At 40.2% G+C, this 18,555-nt stretch overlaps 1 protein-coding gene across 4 annotated transcripts in view; it reads right to left on the bottom strand.

The window, feature by feature from the left end:
• Positions 1–18,555, bottom strand: part of stat5b (signal transducer and activator of transcription 5b) — a 134,384-nt gene that overhangs the window by 85,773 nt on the left and 30,056 nt on the right. For all 4 annotated transcript variants that reach the window (XM_051666759.1, XM_051666756.1, XM_051666757.1 and 1 more), the window contains 2 exons: positions 9,545–9,634; positions 6,177–6,351 (listed from right to left, as the gene is read on the bottom strand). In XM_051666759.1, coding sequence (XP_051522719.1) covers positions 6,177–6,351; positions 9,545–9,634 — 265 coding nt within the window. The remainder of the gene's footprint in view (positions 1–6,176; positions 6,352–9,544; positions 9,635–18,555) is intronic.

Below are 18,555 nucleotides of genomic sequence, written 5' to 3' on the forward strand. Positions count from 1 at the left end.
AAGGCCTTCTGTTGGGGTGTTTCTCCATGCCAGAACTGCTTTCCAGAGGTCTCCGCCTTCCAAGGCAGACTTTTTTTGATCAGTGTTTTTGCTATTTTTACAGCTGACTCTGCATTAACGTTGCTTTGGCTGTGATAAGGTGATGATGTAACATGATTAAAGTCCCATTCCTCTGCAAATTGTTGAAAGTCCATGCCGCTGAAGGGTGGGCCATTGTCAGTGAAAACCTCAAGGGGAATTCAATGTCTGCTGAACTGTCTTTTGCAGCATTGTGGATGAGGTGTAGTCTGGCACTTTGTCTATCTCCCAGTAGTCAGAGTAATAATCCACCATGATTAGGAACACAGAGTTATTAGCAGTAAATAGGTCCATTCCTACCTTAAACTATGGGAGGTGAGGGATTTTGTGTGGAATCAGAGTTTCTTTTTGCTGTTTCACTTGAATAGAGTTGCATGTGGCACAGCTGCTGACAAAGTTTTTTACATCATCTGTGATGCCAGGCCAGAAGACTGCCTCACGAGCCTTTCTCAGGCTAGCCTCAATTCCAGAGTGCCCAGTGTGGATCTTTTGTAGAAAAAGAGGGCACAAAGCTTCAGGAATGAGAATCCTCTGTCCTTTGAATATCAGACCACTGTCACTTGCAAGTTCTTCCTTGAATGTCCAGAACGGTTGCAGCAAGCGTTTGACAGCATGTTTGTCGTTAGGCCACCCATTTTTAATGCAAGCATGTAGTTTTTGGAACAGCATGTCTTTGTGCAGAGTGTGTTTTGATGATTTCCAGTGTCATGGTAGAGATGTTGATGCAGCTGGAGTGGCTAACTTGTTCTAAGTCTTGTGAGGTAAGGCCCATTGCATAGACTGAGGCTGGTGTCTGCATTTGTGAGTGTGTCATGCTCGCTTGAGGCATTCTTGAGAGTAAGTCGGCAACATGCAAATCCTTGTCCGGTTTGTACTGCAGCTGTATCTGGTATCACTGTAGCCTCAGTAACATCCTTTGTAATCGCTTGGGTGCTGTCAGCAAGGGCTTTTTGAAGACTGTTTCAAGTGGCCTGTGATCACTATGTACAGTAATATGCTCTCTACCATGCAGATACTGGTCAAATTTATCACAAGCAAAGACAATGGTGAGGCATTCCTTCTCTATCTGAGTGTATTGTTGTTTCGTTGGGGTCAGTGTTCTGGATGCAAATGCAACAGGTTGTCCATTTTGTAGGAGGGATGCCCTTAAGCCTCTCTCGCTGGCATCACATTGCAGAGTGACTTCCTCTTTGAGGTCATAGTATTTAAGTACAGGGTAGTGAGTGACTAAATCCTTGATCATGCCCAGAGCTACATCGTGCTGTTATAGCTAAGTCCAGTCAACATCCTTGTCTGTCAGGCATCTGAGAGGTTCACATATGTCCGACAGAGGGGGTAGGAACTTTGACAAGTAATTCACAAACCCCAGGAGGGATTTTACATCGGTAGGTGTCTGCATGTTCTGGATTGCGGCTATATTCTGTGGGTCAGGGCGTATGCCCTCATTTGTGAGGAGGTGACCCATGTTAGTCACACTAAGGAGATTCAACCTAAGTTTCTTTTTGTTCAGCTTCAAATTGACTTCCCTAGCTCTCTGTAGCAGGGCTGAGATATTCTTATCGTGATCTGCCATTGCTTCTTTGGTAGTGTTGCAGAACCCATAGACGAGAATGTCATCTGCAATCACACTGACTCCTCTGAGGCCCTGCAATGCTTCATGTTGTCTCCTTTGGTACACTTCAGCTGCTGGTTTGATTCCAAATGGCATCCTAAGCCACCTGTATCTCCATTCAGGTGTCCAGAATGTGGTGAGGTAGCTGCTGGCTTCATCCAACTTTATATGCCAATAGCCATCCTTTGCATCTAGAACTGTAAATATTTTTGCACTTGCTATATATGGAAGGACTGTGGGGTCAACCACAAGGTGTAGCTCCCCTGGGAGGCATCCTAATCCATCAAACACAACATCATACATGGAGATGACTTCTTCCGTTGTCCCCTTGTGTGTTTATATTATGTATCACATGGTTGGTGTATATCGAGTAAACTGAGCTTCTGGCAGGTTTCAGCTGAAAGCAGCGGTATATGTGATGTCTCCATTACTTGAAATCTGAGGATGTATGTGCGTCCTTCATGGTCTGCTTTGAGGTCACGTTCTCCCATAGGCTTAATTAGCGTGCCATCATACAGCTTGAGTGTAGCTTTGCTGGACATTAAAATTGGACTGCCATCTTGCAGTAGACACTGGAGGTCGTGAAAGCCAATTACATTGACTGTGGAGCCTGTGTCTAGCTGGCACTTCAGGGTATAATGGGGATCATTGAGTAACTTGTCATTGTGTGGCTGAAGCTTCAGGTTGATGAACCATTTACTTTGGTTGGCTTGCATGCAGTTTACATGCGAGGTGTACCACATTGCATCTGCTTGTTCTTCGGACTGGCTATCCTCCTCCATCAGATTCAGCTGTGGTTTGTTGTCGTCTTTGTTTACAAACACATGCAAAATGATTCCGTTTGCCACAGGCCTTACAAGTTACTCCATATGCAGGGCATTTGGCAAAACTTTTTGTCTTTTTTATCCATGCCCGTGGCAATCTCATAGTTGTCCCATTTTGCACAGAAAAACATCCAGTTGCTGTATGCGTTACCTTTCATGTCCATGGGTTCAGGATCCAGGATACTGTATGCCATAGCTGCTAATCTGACTTGACTGCATGAGGTACTAAATTAAACAAATATGTTGTCTTTCAGTACAGTCGCTAATTACTTGCTTGGTAGGCTTGAGCAGTTCTTGTCGGCTCTGACTTCTTACACCATGTTTTATGTTCGGCATACACAGAGACTCGCCTGCAATGTGTTAAACACTATTCTTTTATTCAGCATCTTCAGCATTACAACCTTCATGCAACTGTCTTTTGTACACTGCCTCTTGTTGTGTAGCTCCCACCTTACCATAGTTCAATGGCACCATCTACTGGCTCACCTAACAGACCCATCACAGCTGCTTAGGACAAAAACTCGGATTAACAGAACTTTTATTGTGTGTCGTTTGGTGCCTGAGTAGGACATGGTGTGACTGTAGCTACCTTCAGCCCCATCTCGCTGTTTGATTGAGGACTCAAACAAATATGGCTATGCATAGAAATTTAGAAGAGAGTTTTCGCTTGAACGCCCCACCTCGCAAGTGGCAGCATAATTACTGTTGCTCTCCTGCAAGGAGCTCTAAAGCTTGCATGCAGACTCATGAACGTGCACAGGAGATCATCTATCGGTCAAAAGTTTCGTTTAATAATACATTAGATTTTGGTTTGCTTCTCACCAAACCTTATCGTATTCCTTCAGAACAAGTCATGAGTCACATACTATAATTAATTAGACTTCTGAATTATACTTTTGTGTACTTTTGAAGTTTGAAGAGGTAGTCACTATAAACTGACATTGTATGACATAAATTTTAATCACAATTTCTTCCTTTGTCTTAAGAAAATTAAAGAAAGTCATATAGGGTTATAAAAACACAGGGGTAAGTAAACAATGACTGAATTTTCATTTTTGGGTGAATTATCCCTTTAAGACTGTTGTTTATCTTCCTCAAAGCAAGTAATATCTCTGTTATAAATATTTTAACGAATAACATAATATCAACATGAAAATTAATGATGCACTGAAATCAAAATTCTTGCCCAAAACAAAAAATTCTGGACACACTGGGCCAAAAACCGAAAATTATTATTTTAATTTCAAGGAATGTTCCGGGTTCAATACAAATTAATCTCAAATCAGCATTTGTAGCATAACGTTGATTACCTCAAAAATGAATTTAGACTCGTCCCTCCTTTTCTTTTTTGATTTTCTCCCCTTTTTCTCCCCAATTTGGAATGTCCAATTCCCAATGCACTCTAAGTCCTCGTGGTGGCGTAGTTACTTGCCTCAATCTGGGTGGTGGAGGATGAATCTCAGTTGCCTCCGCGTCTGAGACTGTCAATCCACGCATCTTATCACGTGGCTTGTTGAACGTGTCACTGCGGAGACATAGCACGTGTGGAGGCTTCACGCTATTCACAACTCACCACGCGCCCCACCGAGAGCGAACCACATTATATTGACCACGAGAAGTTACCCTCCCTATCAACCAGGCCAATTTGGTTGCTTAGGAAACCTGGCTGGAGTCACTCAGCACGCCCTGGATTTGAACTCGAGACTCCAGGGGTAGTAGTCAGAGTCTTTACTCGCTGAGCTACCACGGCCCCTATCCCTCCTTTTCTTAAAAAAAATAAAATAAAATAAAAAAATAAAAAAGCACAAATCGAGGTTCCAGTGAGTCACTTTCAATGGAAGTGAATGGGCAACAATGAAAGTGAAAGTGGCCAATTTCTGGAGGGTTTAAACACAGAAATGTGAAGCCTATAATTTTATAAAAGCACTTTCATAAATTCTTCTGTTAAAACTTGTGGATTATTTGAGCTGTAATGTTGTTTAAATTATAATTTTTACAGTCATTTTAGGGTTTGTTGACATTACATCGTAACAAAGTTGTAAAATTTGCTATAACTTTATTCAGCAAAGGTTAGTAAGTGATTTTATCACACTAAAATCATGTTTACACACATATTGTTTGTCTTGTGGCTATACTTTTGAAAAAGTTAGTATTTTATGTTAAAAAATTGGCTCCCATTCACTTCCATTCTAAGTGCCTCACTGGAACCTCGATTTTTACTTTTTTTTAAAGAAAAGGAGGGACAGCCTCCTAAGCAACCAATTGGTCCTGTTGCTAGGGTAGGTCGAGTCACGTTGGGTTAACCTCCTTGTGGTCGCTATAATGCAGTTCTCGCTCTCGGTGGGGCATGTGGTGAGTTGTGCATGGATGCCGCGGAGAATAACGTGAAGCCTCCACATGCGTTAGGTCTCCGCAGTAAAGCGCTCAACAAGCCACGTGATAAGATGCGCGGATTGACGATCTCGGAAGGGGAGGCAACTGAGATTCATGCACTGCCACCTGGATTGAGGCGACGCCACCACGAGGGAGACTGGGGAGAAAAGGGGAGAACCCCCCCCAACCAAAAAAAAAGATTAAAAAAGAAAAGGAGGGACAAGTCAAAATAACTAGTGGTACTCAAACATTATGCCACAAATGCTGTCGATTGAGCTTAACTTGTATATAACCCGGAATATTCCTTTTAAGACTTTGTTTGATAATAAATAATACATTCTAAATGTTATTATTGGGGGTACACCGAAACCACTTTTTTCTGTAACTACAAATTTCATTATAAAAAAAGAGTAGACAGAGAAGTATTACATAACCTGTACTGTTAACTACTCTACTGGATAACGCAGAAGCAAAATTAACAGTAAATACAGGGAAAATCTTCAGTGAACGTGAAGCCAGATCTATTGGTTCTATCGGTTCGAACCCCGCATTAAATAGTCTTAACATTGTGCCTCTGTTGTACAGGAGCTCTTTGCATTGTGCTTAGTGAATGCCAGCAGGGCTTGGCCCTTATCATTGCTGCTTGCCGCTTTATTATTGCCATTATGTTCATGCTGTTATGCCAGAGAAGGACTGGCTACCCCAGCTGAGTCTGTTTTCTCCCATGTTTTTTTTCTCTCCAATAACTAACAACTTATGGGGTTTTTGTTCCTTGCCTCAGTGGCCTTTGGCTTGCCCACTGGGGGCCTAAAGACAAAAAAATTAAGGCATGATTTTGAATAAATTTTTCAATGAAACTGTTCAATTGGGACTTTAAGACATTTAAGACATTACAGACATTACACTAAGATGTTCTGTAATGCTGCTTTGAAACGATATGTACATGTGTAGTGCTTCTCATTTCTAAACTCGTGCATCCTTGTTTCCTTTACTTGTGTCTTAGGATGTGAGGTAACAATGTGAGGATGAGATGGAAGGACGGAGAAATCAAAGCAAGATGTGTCTGTAAAATTGAATGTCCTTGCTCTTTTAAGCATCTATTCACAGCATACTTTTTGTGCAGCTACATTACCTCACTGCGCTTAAGAGATCTGCCCTGAATCGAAACCATTCATTAACATAACCATGCCTACCACTAAAGATATTTAATACTTTTTATAACATTATATTTTGAAAAGTGAATATAAGCCATTTAAAGATGTTTTTAAGGACTCTGTGTGTAAACTCACCCTGTATCCTTAGACTCTCCTGGTACTGTATGATGAAGTACTCTTGACTGTGCTGCAGCTTGCGCAGGTCGTTATCTGTATCCTGTGTCATGACACGCAGCTCCTCAAATGTCTGATTGATCTGCTGGTATCTCTGAGGGGTTCCGTCCACTGGACCAGAAATTGAACTACTGACCTGACACACAAACACATACTGTCACACAACACACAATCACTGACCACACAAACAGATGAGTTTCCACTAACAAAAATTGTTGCCGGCCAGCGAGAACAGGAATTATAAAGTTTTCAGGACAAATTGAAAAAAATACAGTCATCTCATTTTGGTGTTTATTTTGCGCTGTAACGCGATAGACTAAGCATAATATGTGACATAATAATGACAGAATCAAGTCTAATGAAAAATAAATGTTCATAAACAATAATTATTCATCAACGTTAAGCTATAAATGTTCATTATAGCTGCTTTTCCTGACATGAAGTAAAATGTGTGCAGCGTTTCTCTACAGCCAGAAGATGGCAACACAAGGCTGTTTTAATGCGATTCTAAGTGATTTACCACGGGCATGCGAGGTGGAAATAATGCAGGCTGCTTTTGCCAGTGTGCGGGATACAACTTGCTGTAGTCGCAGATTAGGACTTTGAAAGCTGTCGGGAAAGTTTAAACCCCTGAGGCAGAAAAGCGCTGTCATTATTGGGATAACATCATGCTGTACACTTGTGGCATCAACTAAAGGGGTTCCTGATGCTTCGCGTAAATATTTTCACCAGACATTGTGTCCGACAGTTTTTCAATTCATTGGACACTGGGACGCTTTAATGGTCAAAAACCAGTCTTTCCTGGCTAACAGAAACCCTGAAACACACAATCACTGACCACACAAACACACAATAAGGGATGTCACGATTATACAGTTTCACTATTAACCGCAATTAAAAGTGCCACTTTTAATTTAACAGTAAAACGTGGTAATAATAAGTGGCATTCAACTGATCACAAAGTATAGTCAGGACATTACTGATGTAAAAAAAACAGCACCATCACTATTTGAAAAAAGTTATTTTTTATCAAATCTAGACAGGCCCCATTTCCAGCCATCACTCCAACACCTTATCCTTGAGTAATCATGTTAAATTGCTAATTTGGTACTAGAAAACCACTTGCCATTATATCAAACACAGTTGAAAGCTATTTGGTTCGTTAAATGAAGCTTAACATTGTTTTTGTGTTTGTTTTTGTGTTGCTACAGTATGCAATAGACTGGCATGTCTGAAGGTCAATATTAGGTCAAAAATGGCAACAAAAAAGGAAACAAGGACAACTGACTCTAACAAGGACAGAAAGAGATGTGGAAGACCAGTTGTACAACTAAACAAGAGGATAAGTACATCAGAGACTCTAGTTTGAGAAACAGACGCCTCACATGTCCTCAGCTGACAGCTTCATTGAATTCTACCCGCTCAACACCAGTTTCATGTACAACAGTAAAGAGAAGACTCAGGGGTGCAGGCCTTATGGGAAGAATTGTAAAGAAAAAGCCACTTTTGAAACAGAAAATCAAAAAGAAAAGGTTAGAGTGGGCAAAGAAACACAGACATTGGCCAACAGATAATTGGAAAAGAGTGTTATGGATCTTAACCCCATTGAGCTTTTGTGGGATCAGCTAGACCGTAAAGTGTGTGAGAAGTGCCCGACAAAACAGTCACATCTATGGCAAGTGCTACAGGAAGTGTGGGGTGAAATGTCACCTGAGTATCTGGACAAACTGACAGCTAGAATGCCAAGGATCTGCAAAGCTGTCATTGCTGCACGTGGAGGATTTTTTGATGAGAACTCTTTGAAGTATTTTTACAAAATGTAATAGTAATTTTTCACGTTATTAATGTCCTGACTATACATTGTGATCAGTTGAATGCCACTTTGGTGAATAAAAGTGCCAATTTCTTTCCATAAGAGCAAAATCTGTAATAATTCCAAACTTCTGGCCCCCAGTGTATTTATAAAGGCAAGGCACAACTGGAAGAATTACGTGTTATGTCATTATTATCTTATCCGAACTGCTACACCTCCACTTTTAACATCTAAGTGAATCTAAATAGCTTTTTGTTTTTTTTTAATTAGATGTGGAGTTGGACACTAACGTTTTTTTTTATGGAAAGCAGAAGGCAAAGAGAAGGCAGTTTGTGGTCAACTACAATATTTTAATATTTTTAACATTTAAATTTTCTTCTTAACCCATTATTTGATTGGGCTGACAAAGAATAATACATTTTGACACAAAATTATATAAGAAATACAAATAAATCATTTATTTTCGAGAAGATAATTTGATGTTTTTTAAAAAGTGAGATATAAATATAAATACGTGTCACACTGAACTAGCCTCCCATACATATATAAGTCACACATTTTACAGCAGTTATTTACACAAGGTTTTTCTGTCTTCGTTTGGAACACCTCTGATCTTCTTCAAGTCCTTTTCCCTCTTTCAGTCTTTGCAGTACTTTCTCCCATATTTTACCTTTTCGTATAACTGTCGTTTATAACTGCTTTTTCTCAACAGTTCTTCATTCTCCAAGTTTCTGATGTAGACATGACTCACCAAATGCTTATCGAGAGCCATCCGTCTTTACTCCGTCTTTACACAGATGCCACATCTGCAGCTGCATTAATGTATTTTCACAACAACAATCGCAGGATCAAGCGTGCAAATGTTATATTTGTGGAAAAAAACGTTGCTGGCTGTATTGATATTGGTGCACAGCTGCAGCACACTGGTTGTTAAGACAACGGTATGCCAGTGCGGTTGCCAGATACTTAAGACGTATTTTCATTCTTTATTGCCAACCATCAAACATTTTGGTGACCGCGGTCCATTTTTAAAGTAGCCCAAATACGTAAACCGTGATTCTATCATTTTAACCCACGATTGTGTTTTCAAATGAGCCCAATTTGTTGTGAAAATGTGACCCTGGCTACACTGCTCACGTGCTGCAGCTACTCTAAAAGGAAGAGAGAGTGTGTGTGTAGCATGCGCTGTTTAGAAAAACTGTTTCTTACTTGATTGACAAATTTTTTTCTTTCACATCTGAGCCTATATAGAACCTATTTTGTGTTCATTATGAGAGTAGTATTCTAAAAGTATTCTAACAAAATGTAATAAAGTAACTATATTCTGAATACAGGTGCTTGAAAATGTAATGGGGGCTGAATACATTTACTTAATTTTTGTATTCTGTATACGCAACGCCGTTACATGTATTCCATTACAGCTCAACCCTATGTACCACAGCTAAAAGCCAAGAAGTGTGTGTGTGTGTGTGTGTGTGTGTGTGTGTGTGTGTCTGTGAGAGTGTGTGTAACTTACATTGGATGCTTCCTGTACAAGTCTTCTCTCCATGTACAGAATGTGTTTGACACACCGCACAAGCTCCAGAGGGCAAGGGTCATATGCACTCTACGAAACACAAAACATCTGATTTACACCAATGACACAAAAAGATCTTTCTTGAGTAAAAGAGGCACCTCACGATTCAATTCACGGTAATTCAATTTGATTCACTCATAGTATATCAGACAATTCAGACCAATGCCAATAATTAAAAAAATAAAAATAAAACACCAATATTGGCTGACCCAGATATTGTCACAAATATATTCTGCATTCCTACTAAAAAGTTTTCAACCCTCTCCGGACACATTGGAGTAGTGATGTTTCGTTCGTTAATGAATCTGTCTTTTTGAACAAATCTTTTAAGTGAACGATTCGTTCTCGTTCAACCTCAAACATGGACTCATATTTCTTGTTCATTGACATCTCTCCCTTTTGAAGCCAATAAGCAGACTGTGGGGCAGAATATCATTGGTTTCACCAGGTAAACGAATACGCCCCTTTACTGAATCAGTCGAGTCAGTCGTTTGAGTCTGAATGAGATGAGACATCTCATTTATGAACTAACTGAATGTACTGGTAAACACGTTTATGAAAGAAATGTATGACTCAGTTATCTTGTTTGTGAACAAAGAGCTGCTGAACGACTGAACGAGAGGAGGATGTTTGCTCAGGTCGGCATGTGAGTCAATCACGTTCAACAAAGAGAGAATGTTTTTAGGTATGCAAGCATATAACCTCCAATTTATAAATGTGTAAAAATTAATAAAGGGAATGCAGTTAAAAGGACATGAATTACAAATGGAATGTTGTGCTTTGGTGCACAGTGTAATATTTTGAGGAGTTTCTTGAGCTTTTTCTGTCTTGGTAAAAGTTAAGCGCAGCATTTTACATAAAATAGGAAAATTTGACCTGCCTGTAACAAGGTTCAAAATGGGCAAGGAGGCGGCAGGAACCAGCTGAACCATCAAAATAACGGTTTAATGAAAACTTAAACAAAAAGACACAGAACAAAAACACACACACTGCAGCTGCGTGTGATGCTCTCTCTCTCGAACTGCCGCATTCCGCCGCACTTATCCTCTCCTCAGCTAATTTGCCCAATTGGGGGCCAGGCGTGCGTAGTCACGGCCTGGCCTCGCCCTCCTCTTCGTCACGCTGCCATTTATATAAAAATGGTTATTGACTTTAAACTCACATTTTTAAGTGTCTTTGTATATTTGTAGACATGCAAATTCCATTTGTGTTGCTTTTAAAAGACTGACTTTAGTGCTAGCCAGACCGAATACACACATTTACTGAACCAGTCTGTCATTTCGTTCATGAGTGAACTGAATTTACTGGTGCACGTTTGTCATCATGAACGAGGATCAGCTGTTCGCTGAACAAGAGGAGGAGCTTCAGTTAGTCAATCTAGTTCAACAAGAAAAGGGGCCAGATGAATTATGAATAAAAGTGAGTGATGACGAGGGTCGGATGTGTGAGAGACGAGCTCTGCGCACTTTGCTAGTTTTTAATACTTTTTATGTCATAAACCAGTGAGATTGGATTCACCCCGATTCTTAACTGTTTTATGAAGACAATATGTCAAAGAATTCAAAATCCTCGGGCTCTGGAGATATTAATAGACACTTACGTGCTCAAGCTGATACCCCAGACAGGGCCGCAGAGCAGGGACTCAGTTTGGATGGTGCAGCGGGAGAAATTCAACATCAAATGGCGAGCAGACTTGGAAGATTTGGCTATAATACATTGATCGATCACTTCCATGGAGACGAAATTCTCTGAGTTGGTTTACAAGATTGTTGGACGTCGAGAAACGGATCGATTATCTGGAGTCATCAGAGAGGGAATTAGCTGCTAACACGCTAGCGACCAAGACAGACTTGCAGCGCATTTGGGAAAAACTGGAGGATTTGGAGAATCGTAATCGACGAAACAACGTCCGAATTGTTGGAATTCCTGAGCATGAGGAAGGCATGGTGAAAGATATGGTAAAATTCTAAGACGAGCTCTTCCCGAGTCTGCTCGACATAACAGGCCATAAGCTGGAAATTGAGCGAGCTCACAGAGTCCTGGCTCGCAGATCCACTGAGGGAGACAGGCCCCGATCAATTCTGGAACAAATTTCTCAATAAAGATCTCGTGTTACGCGAGTCGAGGAGTCAAGTAAAGCTTTCTTGAAAGAACCACAACATTTTCTTGTTCCCAGACTTTGCGAATTCGACAAGAGAGAAACATGATCGATTCAGGGAATGCAAGAATCTCTTACATCAACGGAAGATTGTGTTTGCTCTGATGTTCTGGCCAAACTGAGAATAGATACTAAAGATGGCCGTAGAGAATTTACATGCCCACAGCAAGCACTGTTCTTCAAAAAAAACACTGGAGTGAGCCATTTGGTGATTTTCATGTTGCTGTTTATTGGGCCTAACTCACTGAACATACACTCGACCGCCATACACTGGACACCTTTGTTTCTTTTTGTGCTGGTTCCACCTAGCGGCTGGAGTTCGTTTCGAGTAATATAATTTCTTCGGGACAGCTTGTGGATAAATCTGTAAGTTTTTGGTGCTTATGCCTCCTGTAACATGGAGTTTGTTTTGTGGAACATCTCTTGCAGGACATTGCAGTGATTGGGTCTTTTGTTGCACTCATTTATTGGCTGAAAGGTCCGGCTTACTGAACATTTGTTTGACTGTCCGAGGACAATCTCCGCTAGCGACTGGAGATTGTTCTGTGGAGGAACAGTTATGTGGATGAATCTAAAAAAATTTTGTGTTTATTCCGCTTATTGGTGGGAGTTTGTTTTATAGACTGTTTTTTGCTGTGTAATTCTGTCTCAAAAAATCTGTATAGAAACACCGGACTTGTCGCGAGGACTCTCTTAGGCGTACATGGACTGTTTGAGTTTAGAGTGATGGACGCCGGTTGGTGCTGTCGTGCGCGGGTTTAATGCGCACATTTTTCTTTTTTCTGTTTGTTTGGTTCGGGGGGGAGGTTTGGGGTTTGATAGTTACACTAATGTTGGAATGTGGTCTTTATAATATTGTTTTTGATACAGAATCTATTTTTTCTAATATGACAAATGTCAAATGTTAATATGAGTGGATTATCTCTCTCCACATGGAATATGAATGGTTGAGTCACCCCATAAAAAGAAGGAAGGTTATTTGTTTTATTAAACGTAAGAAATATGATATAGTGTTTCTTTAAGAATGCATCTTTCCCTGCAGCAAGATGAAAAATTTGGGAAGATATGGGGTGGACATGTTTTCTTTAGTGCTGGCTGAAGTAAGAGCAGAGGAGTCATTACATTGATAAATAAAAATCTACAATTCAAATGTCTCAAACAGATTAAAGATAAATTAGGAAGAGTCATTATTGTTTGAGCAGAAATTCAGGGGAAATGGTTGATTTTGGCTAATATCTATGCACCTAACGGTGATGACCTGAGCATTTTTATAGATCATGAAGGGATGTTGCAAGCCACTGGCACCACTCATGATATAATATTGGGAGGAGACTTGAATCTTTTGATGGACTCAGTCCTTGATCATAGTGAAGCAAAAGTGTGCAAGCCCCCTAGAGCAACACTGACGCTTCACAGGATGTGTAAAAATCTTAGCCTTACAGATATTTGGAGACTTTTGAACCCATCTGGAAGGGACTACACATTTTTTTTCATGAGTCCATAAGATTTATTCTAGAATAGATTTTTTTCTTAGAATAGAAGTCCCTCATTTCATCTGTTCTTGATTGCTCAATTGGAAACATTTTAGTCTCAGATCACGCCCTGATTAGTTTAGAGGTGTTGCCACATACGGTGAAAAAGAAATCCTATAGTTGGCGCTTTAATGCATCACTTTTGCAAAATCCTGAATTCCAACAAATGTTAAAGGCTGAAATCAGTGTTTATATGGAGACCAACTGGTCCTCAGTATCTTCTGTGGGCATGGTTTGGGAGACACTTAAGGAGGTTCTTAGGGACCGGATCATACAGTATGCGTCATTCACCAAAAAATCCAAAGCAAGAGAACTCGGAGTTGGAAGGGAATATTAAAAGTGCCGAGGCAGAGCTGAAGCACCGAATGTCGTCTGATAGCCTCAGAGAATTGACCCGATAGAAATACAGATATAATATTATTTTGTCGCGGAAGGTGAAGTTTTGGCTATTGCGAGACAGTCATACTTTGAGTCGGGAGACAAAGCAGGGAAGCTTTTGGCAAGATACATAAAGCAGAGAGAGTCTTTTTCTACCATTCCCTCAGTGAAATCTGTTGGTGGGGAAATATTTACCTTGGCCATTGATATTAATAATGCTTTTAAATAATTTTATCTTGATCTTTATAGTTCCATGTCTTCGTCTACTGATGAAGATATTAGAAACTTTGTGGAACCATTACAACTCCCTAAACTGATGACTGAGCAAAACAATTCTCTTGATTCTGAGATAAACTTGGAAGAGCTTGGCGAGGTAATTAAGGCCTTGCCTACAGTAAGGCTCTGGGGCCAGATGGTTTTGCTGCTGAATTTTTTAGATCTTATGCTACAGAATTGGCTCCACTTTTGTTAGAAGTTTATACGGAATCATTAAAGAATGGAAAGCTTCCACCAACCATGAAACAAGCCCGGATCAGTCTGATCCTTAAAAAGGACAAAGATCCAAGTGAGTGTAAGAGTTACCATCCAATTTCCCTGATCCAGCTAGACGTAAAAATATTGACAAAAATTCTGGCTAACCAATTAAGTTATGACATCTCTTATACATACAGATCAGGTGGGGTTTATACGGGGCCGCAGCTCTTCTGATAACATTAGGCGTTTCATCAATATTATGTGGTCAGTGGCAAATGATCAGACTCCAGTCGTGGCCATTTCACTTGACGCCAAAAAAAGGCGTTTGATATGGTAGAATGGGATTATCTTTTTAAGATTTTGGAAATATACGGGTTCAGGAATACTTTTATTGGATGGATTAAATTACTATATAGACACCCAGTAGCGGCAGTACAAACAAATTGATTAATTTCAGATTATTTAACTCTGGATAGGGCCACCCGGCAGGGTTTCCCTCTTTCCCCATAATTGTTCTATCTTGCCCTGGAACCATAAGAAGGGAAGATGATTTTCAAGGGGTGGTGGTGGGAGGTATGGCACATAAGCTTTTGCTTTATGCAGATTATATTTTATTATTTGTCTCTGAGCCCATTAGATCTATGCCTTGCCTCCATAGAATTATTAATTCCTTTTCTAAGATCTCGGGATACAGAGTCAATTGGTCTAAATCCGACGCTTTGGCTCTGACAACGTACTGCCCGATAACGGCTTTCCAGCCGGGTATCTTCCAGTGGCCTATACAGGGCATTAAATATTTGGGCATTTTATTCCCAGCAAATTTGTCTGATTTAGTCAGAGTTAATTTTGACCCCTTAATAAAAATGTTTTCGAACAATGTGGGCAGGTGGGCTTCATTACATTTATCTATGATTGAGAAGGTTAATGTTATTAAAATGAATTGTATTCCAAAATTCAACTACCTGCTACAATCTCTCCCTGTAGAAGTCCCCCTCTCTTATTTAAGCAATTTGATAGCATAGCGAAGTCCTTCTGTGGCAGCAGGAGCGTGGTCCGTCCGGAGAGAGAGAAAGCGGTAAGGGCGCTTGCACCTGAGCTAGATTATGTGTAACACCTGTCTCTAATTCCAGTGAGCATGGGGAGAGCGGCATATAAGCAGCAACGCCACCAGCAGAAAGAGAGAGAGTCTAGCACAAGGAAGGCCATGGTACTCTTGAAGCTGCTACGTTAATCTGTTATGTTTGTGAAGCTGATGTGTTTAAGTTACTATGTGCCTGTGAAGCTGACGAGTTTGTGAAGTTGTAAAGCATTGAAGTGGCCGATTAAAAGTCATACCTGGGCCTGGAAAAACCTGCTTCCCTGTGTTCTCCTTCTCTTCTGTTTGTGAGCTGTTACACCTTCATTTGGAATGGTAAGAGTCCCAGATTACATTTCAACAAGTTACATAGGCCGATTGACAAAGGTGGGCTAGGCCTATCCAAGATATTGTTTTATTATTATGCATTCGGTCTCAGACATTTGGTCCATTGGTCGCTTCCACCTTAAAGAGCCCCACCCTGGTTTTATATTGACCAGGAAGTTCTTGCCCCTATTTTGCTATCGCAAAGCCTTTCTATCAAACTAATCAGAGAAGTTACACCCCATTATCTCGCATTTGCACTCGGTGTGGACAAACGTGTACAGAGTGTTTAATTCGGACATTTATTTAAACGTTGCTTCAAGCATATGGCTGAACCCTAAATTATGTAATAATAAGTCCACTTTTTGCTGGTCAGAGCAGATTGTGAGGTGGGTTACTACACTCGGTGACCTGTATGAGAGTGGAGTGTTGAGATCTTTGAGAATTTGGATCAACATTTTGGGTTTCCCAGATCTCAGTTTTATAGATATTTACAGCTGCGCCACCTGCTCTGTATTGTTTTTGGGAGTAGCAGCATCCCCCCATACCCCTTCCCCCCCAAAGTGGCAGATACTCTGGGAAAGGTGATTACTGCTTTTGGAAAAGGTCATGAGGCATCAGTGTATTACTCCCTGCTAATTCAGAGTATGGGAGACAGAGCTTCAAATTCTCTCAAGAGATTATGGGAGAAAGATTTAAATTTGGTATTAGAGGAAGGAGTGTGGGCTAGGACTCTAAAAAATGTCAAGTCTGCATCTAGAGATGCAAGGGTTCGCCATATGCAATTCAAGATTTTACATAGATTTTTTTGGACCCCCTCTAGATTGTATAGGCTTGGTCTTAAAGACACACCCACCTGCTGGCGATGCCAATCAGAAGTTGGAGACACAAACCATGTCTTTTTGGGGTGTGTTAAGATCCAAGATTTTAGGTTCAGAGTTATTTGCGTGATGTTTTCGGCACTCAAATTTGACTTTGCCCCAGACTTTGTATTTTGGGCAATGGGGCGGTCATAAATTTGGGGGATAAATATATAAAAAATTGGGTTCTGACCAGTATTATGATTGGCAGACAAATTATTTTAATGAGTTGGAAGTCAGACGGAGCGGCACTATTTCCGGAGTGGTGTGTGGAGATGGGGAGGGTGGCAGCTTTCGAGGAGGTGGCAGGTAGAAGGTTGGGGTTTGGTGACTTGTTTGTCAGAAACTGGGGTAGTTATTTGGTGGTCTTGGGGGACTCTTGGGGAAGGGATGGGGAGAGAGAAATGTAGTTTAATTATGTATGTTTATTATTATTATTATTATTTTTTTTTGTGCTTATATTATTTTATGTGACCACGGGGGTGTTCGTTGGGAGTTAGGGTGGGGTTGGTGATTGGGGAGGTATATTAGTGGGGGTTAAATGTTAGATGTTGATTCGGTGTGTTTTTCTTTGTTTTGTTTTTATTTTTTTTATCAATAAAAAAATTAATTACAAAAAAAAGTGGGTGATGGCCACACATTACAATGACATACAGACGTCATTGAAACTCATAATTATTTAGATGTTAAGTATTGTTGTCTTTTTTGTATAGCTTGATAAAAAAGTTGTGCTCAGCAGGTTACAGTATGATAGACATGCTTTTGTTGTCATTTGTGGGGAAACGCTTACAGTGCTTAAACACTCTGCAGTGCTGAAGTCTCTTTTATTGGGATTGTAGACACGCTAATTTTAATTAAGGACAATTAGATTTGTTCTGGTTGTAAATGACTGCTTTTGATTCAATGCAATTACTTGAAAGACTTCAGGAAACTTGGCGCCACCTACAGGCGCAAAAGTGCAACTTGCATAAATGGTCAATGAACTAATCTGACTATTTATTGTATTTGTATTTATTCTTTATTTAAATGGTCAGCAACTGACTGATACTGAACAAAGTACTTATGTTTTTTTTTTTTACGCTATTTATTGTATTTTTATTTATTCTTTATTTTCTCAGTGTTCATTTATAGAATTTGCTGACAATGTATAATAATAATGTCAAATATTCTTTGATAAAAATATTTAAGAAAGCAGCCTTCTGAGTACCTTTGCATAGTCATATCGGTGCACAATCCACATAGAAAAGGTCTGTTTTCATTCCTGCTCAAAAATTAACTATATCGGCCACCATATCGGTAATCGATGAATTTCCCCCCTCTAAAATCGGTATCGGTCTCAAAAATCTCATATCGGTCGGGCTCTAGTATTAACCTCCCTCTCAATCCACTCTGTCCAGCAGAAAGGGGACTTATTAATACATAATTTTGGGTTCAGCCATATGCTCGAGGCTAAATTTAAATAAATGTCCGAATTAAACACTCTGAACACTTTTGTCCATACCGTGTGCAAATGTGAGATAATGGGGTGTAACTTAACTTCTCCGGTTAGTTTGATAGAAAGGCTTTGCAATGGCAAAATAGGGGCAAGAACTTCCTGTTCAATACAAAACCAGGGAGGGGTTCTCTAAGGAGGAAGCGACCAATGAGCAAAATGTCTGAGACCGAATGCATAATAACAAAATCTTGGGTAGGCCTAGCCCACCTTTGTCAATCGGCCTATGCAACTTACTGAAATGTAATCTGGGAAGCTTACCACTCCAAATGAAGGACTTCGCTATGCTATCAAATTGCTTGAAATAAGAGAGGGGGACAGCTACAGGGAGAGACTGTAGCAGGTAGTTAAAATTTAGAATACAATTCATTTTAATAACATTAACCTTCCCAATCATAGATAAATATAATGAAGCCCACCTGCCCACATTGCTCAAAAACCTTTTTATTAAAGGGTCAAAATTAACTCTACCTAAATCACACAAATTTGCTGGGAAAAAAATACCTAAATACTTAATGCCCTGTTTGGGCCACTGGAAAGCACCTGGCTGAAAATCCATTACTGGGCAGTACTCTGTCAGAGCCAAAGCTTTGGGTATAGACCAATTGACTCTGTATCCTGAGAACTTAGAAAAGGAATTAATAATTCTGGGGAAGCA

The sequence above is a fragment of the Myxocyprinus asiaticus genome, chromosome 32, assembly GCF_019703515.2.
Source record: "Myxocyprinus asiaticus isolate MX2 ecotype Aquarium Trade chromosome 32, UBuf_Myxa_2, whole genome shotgun sequence".
NCBI lineage: Eukaryota > Metazoa > Chordata > Actinopteri > Cypriniformes > Catostomidae > Myxocyprinus > Myxocyprinus asiaticus.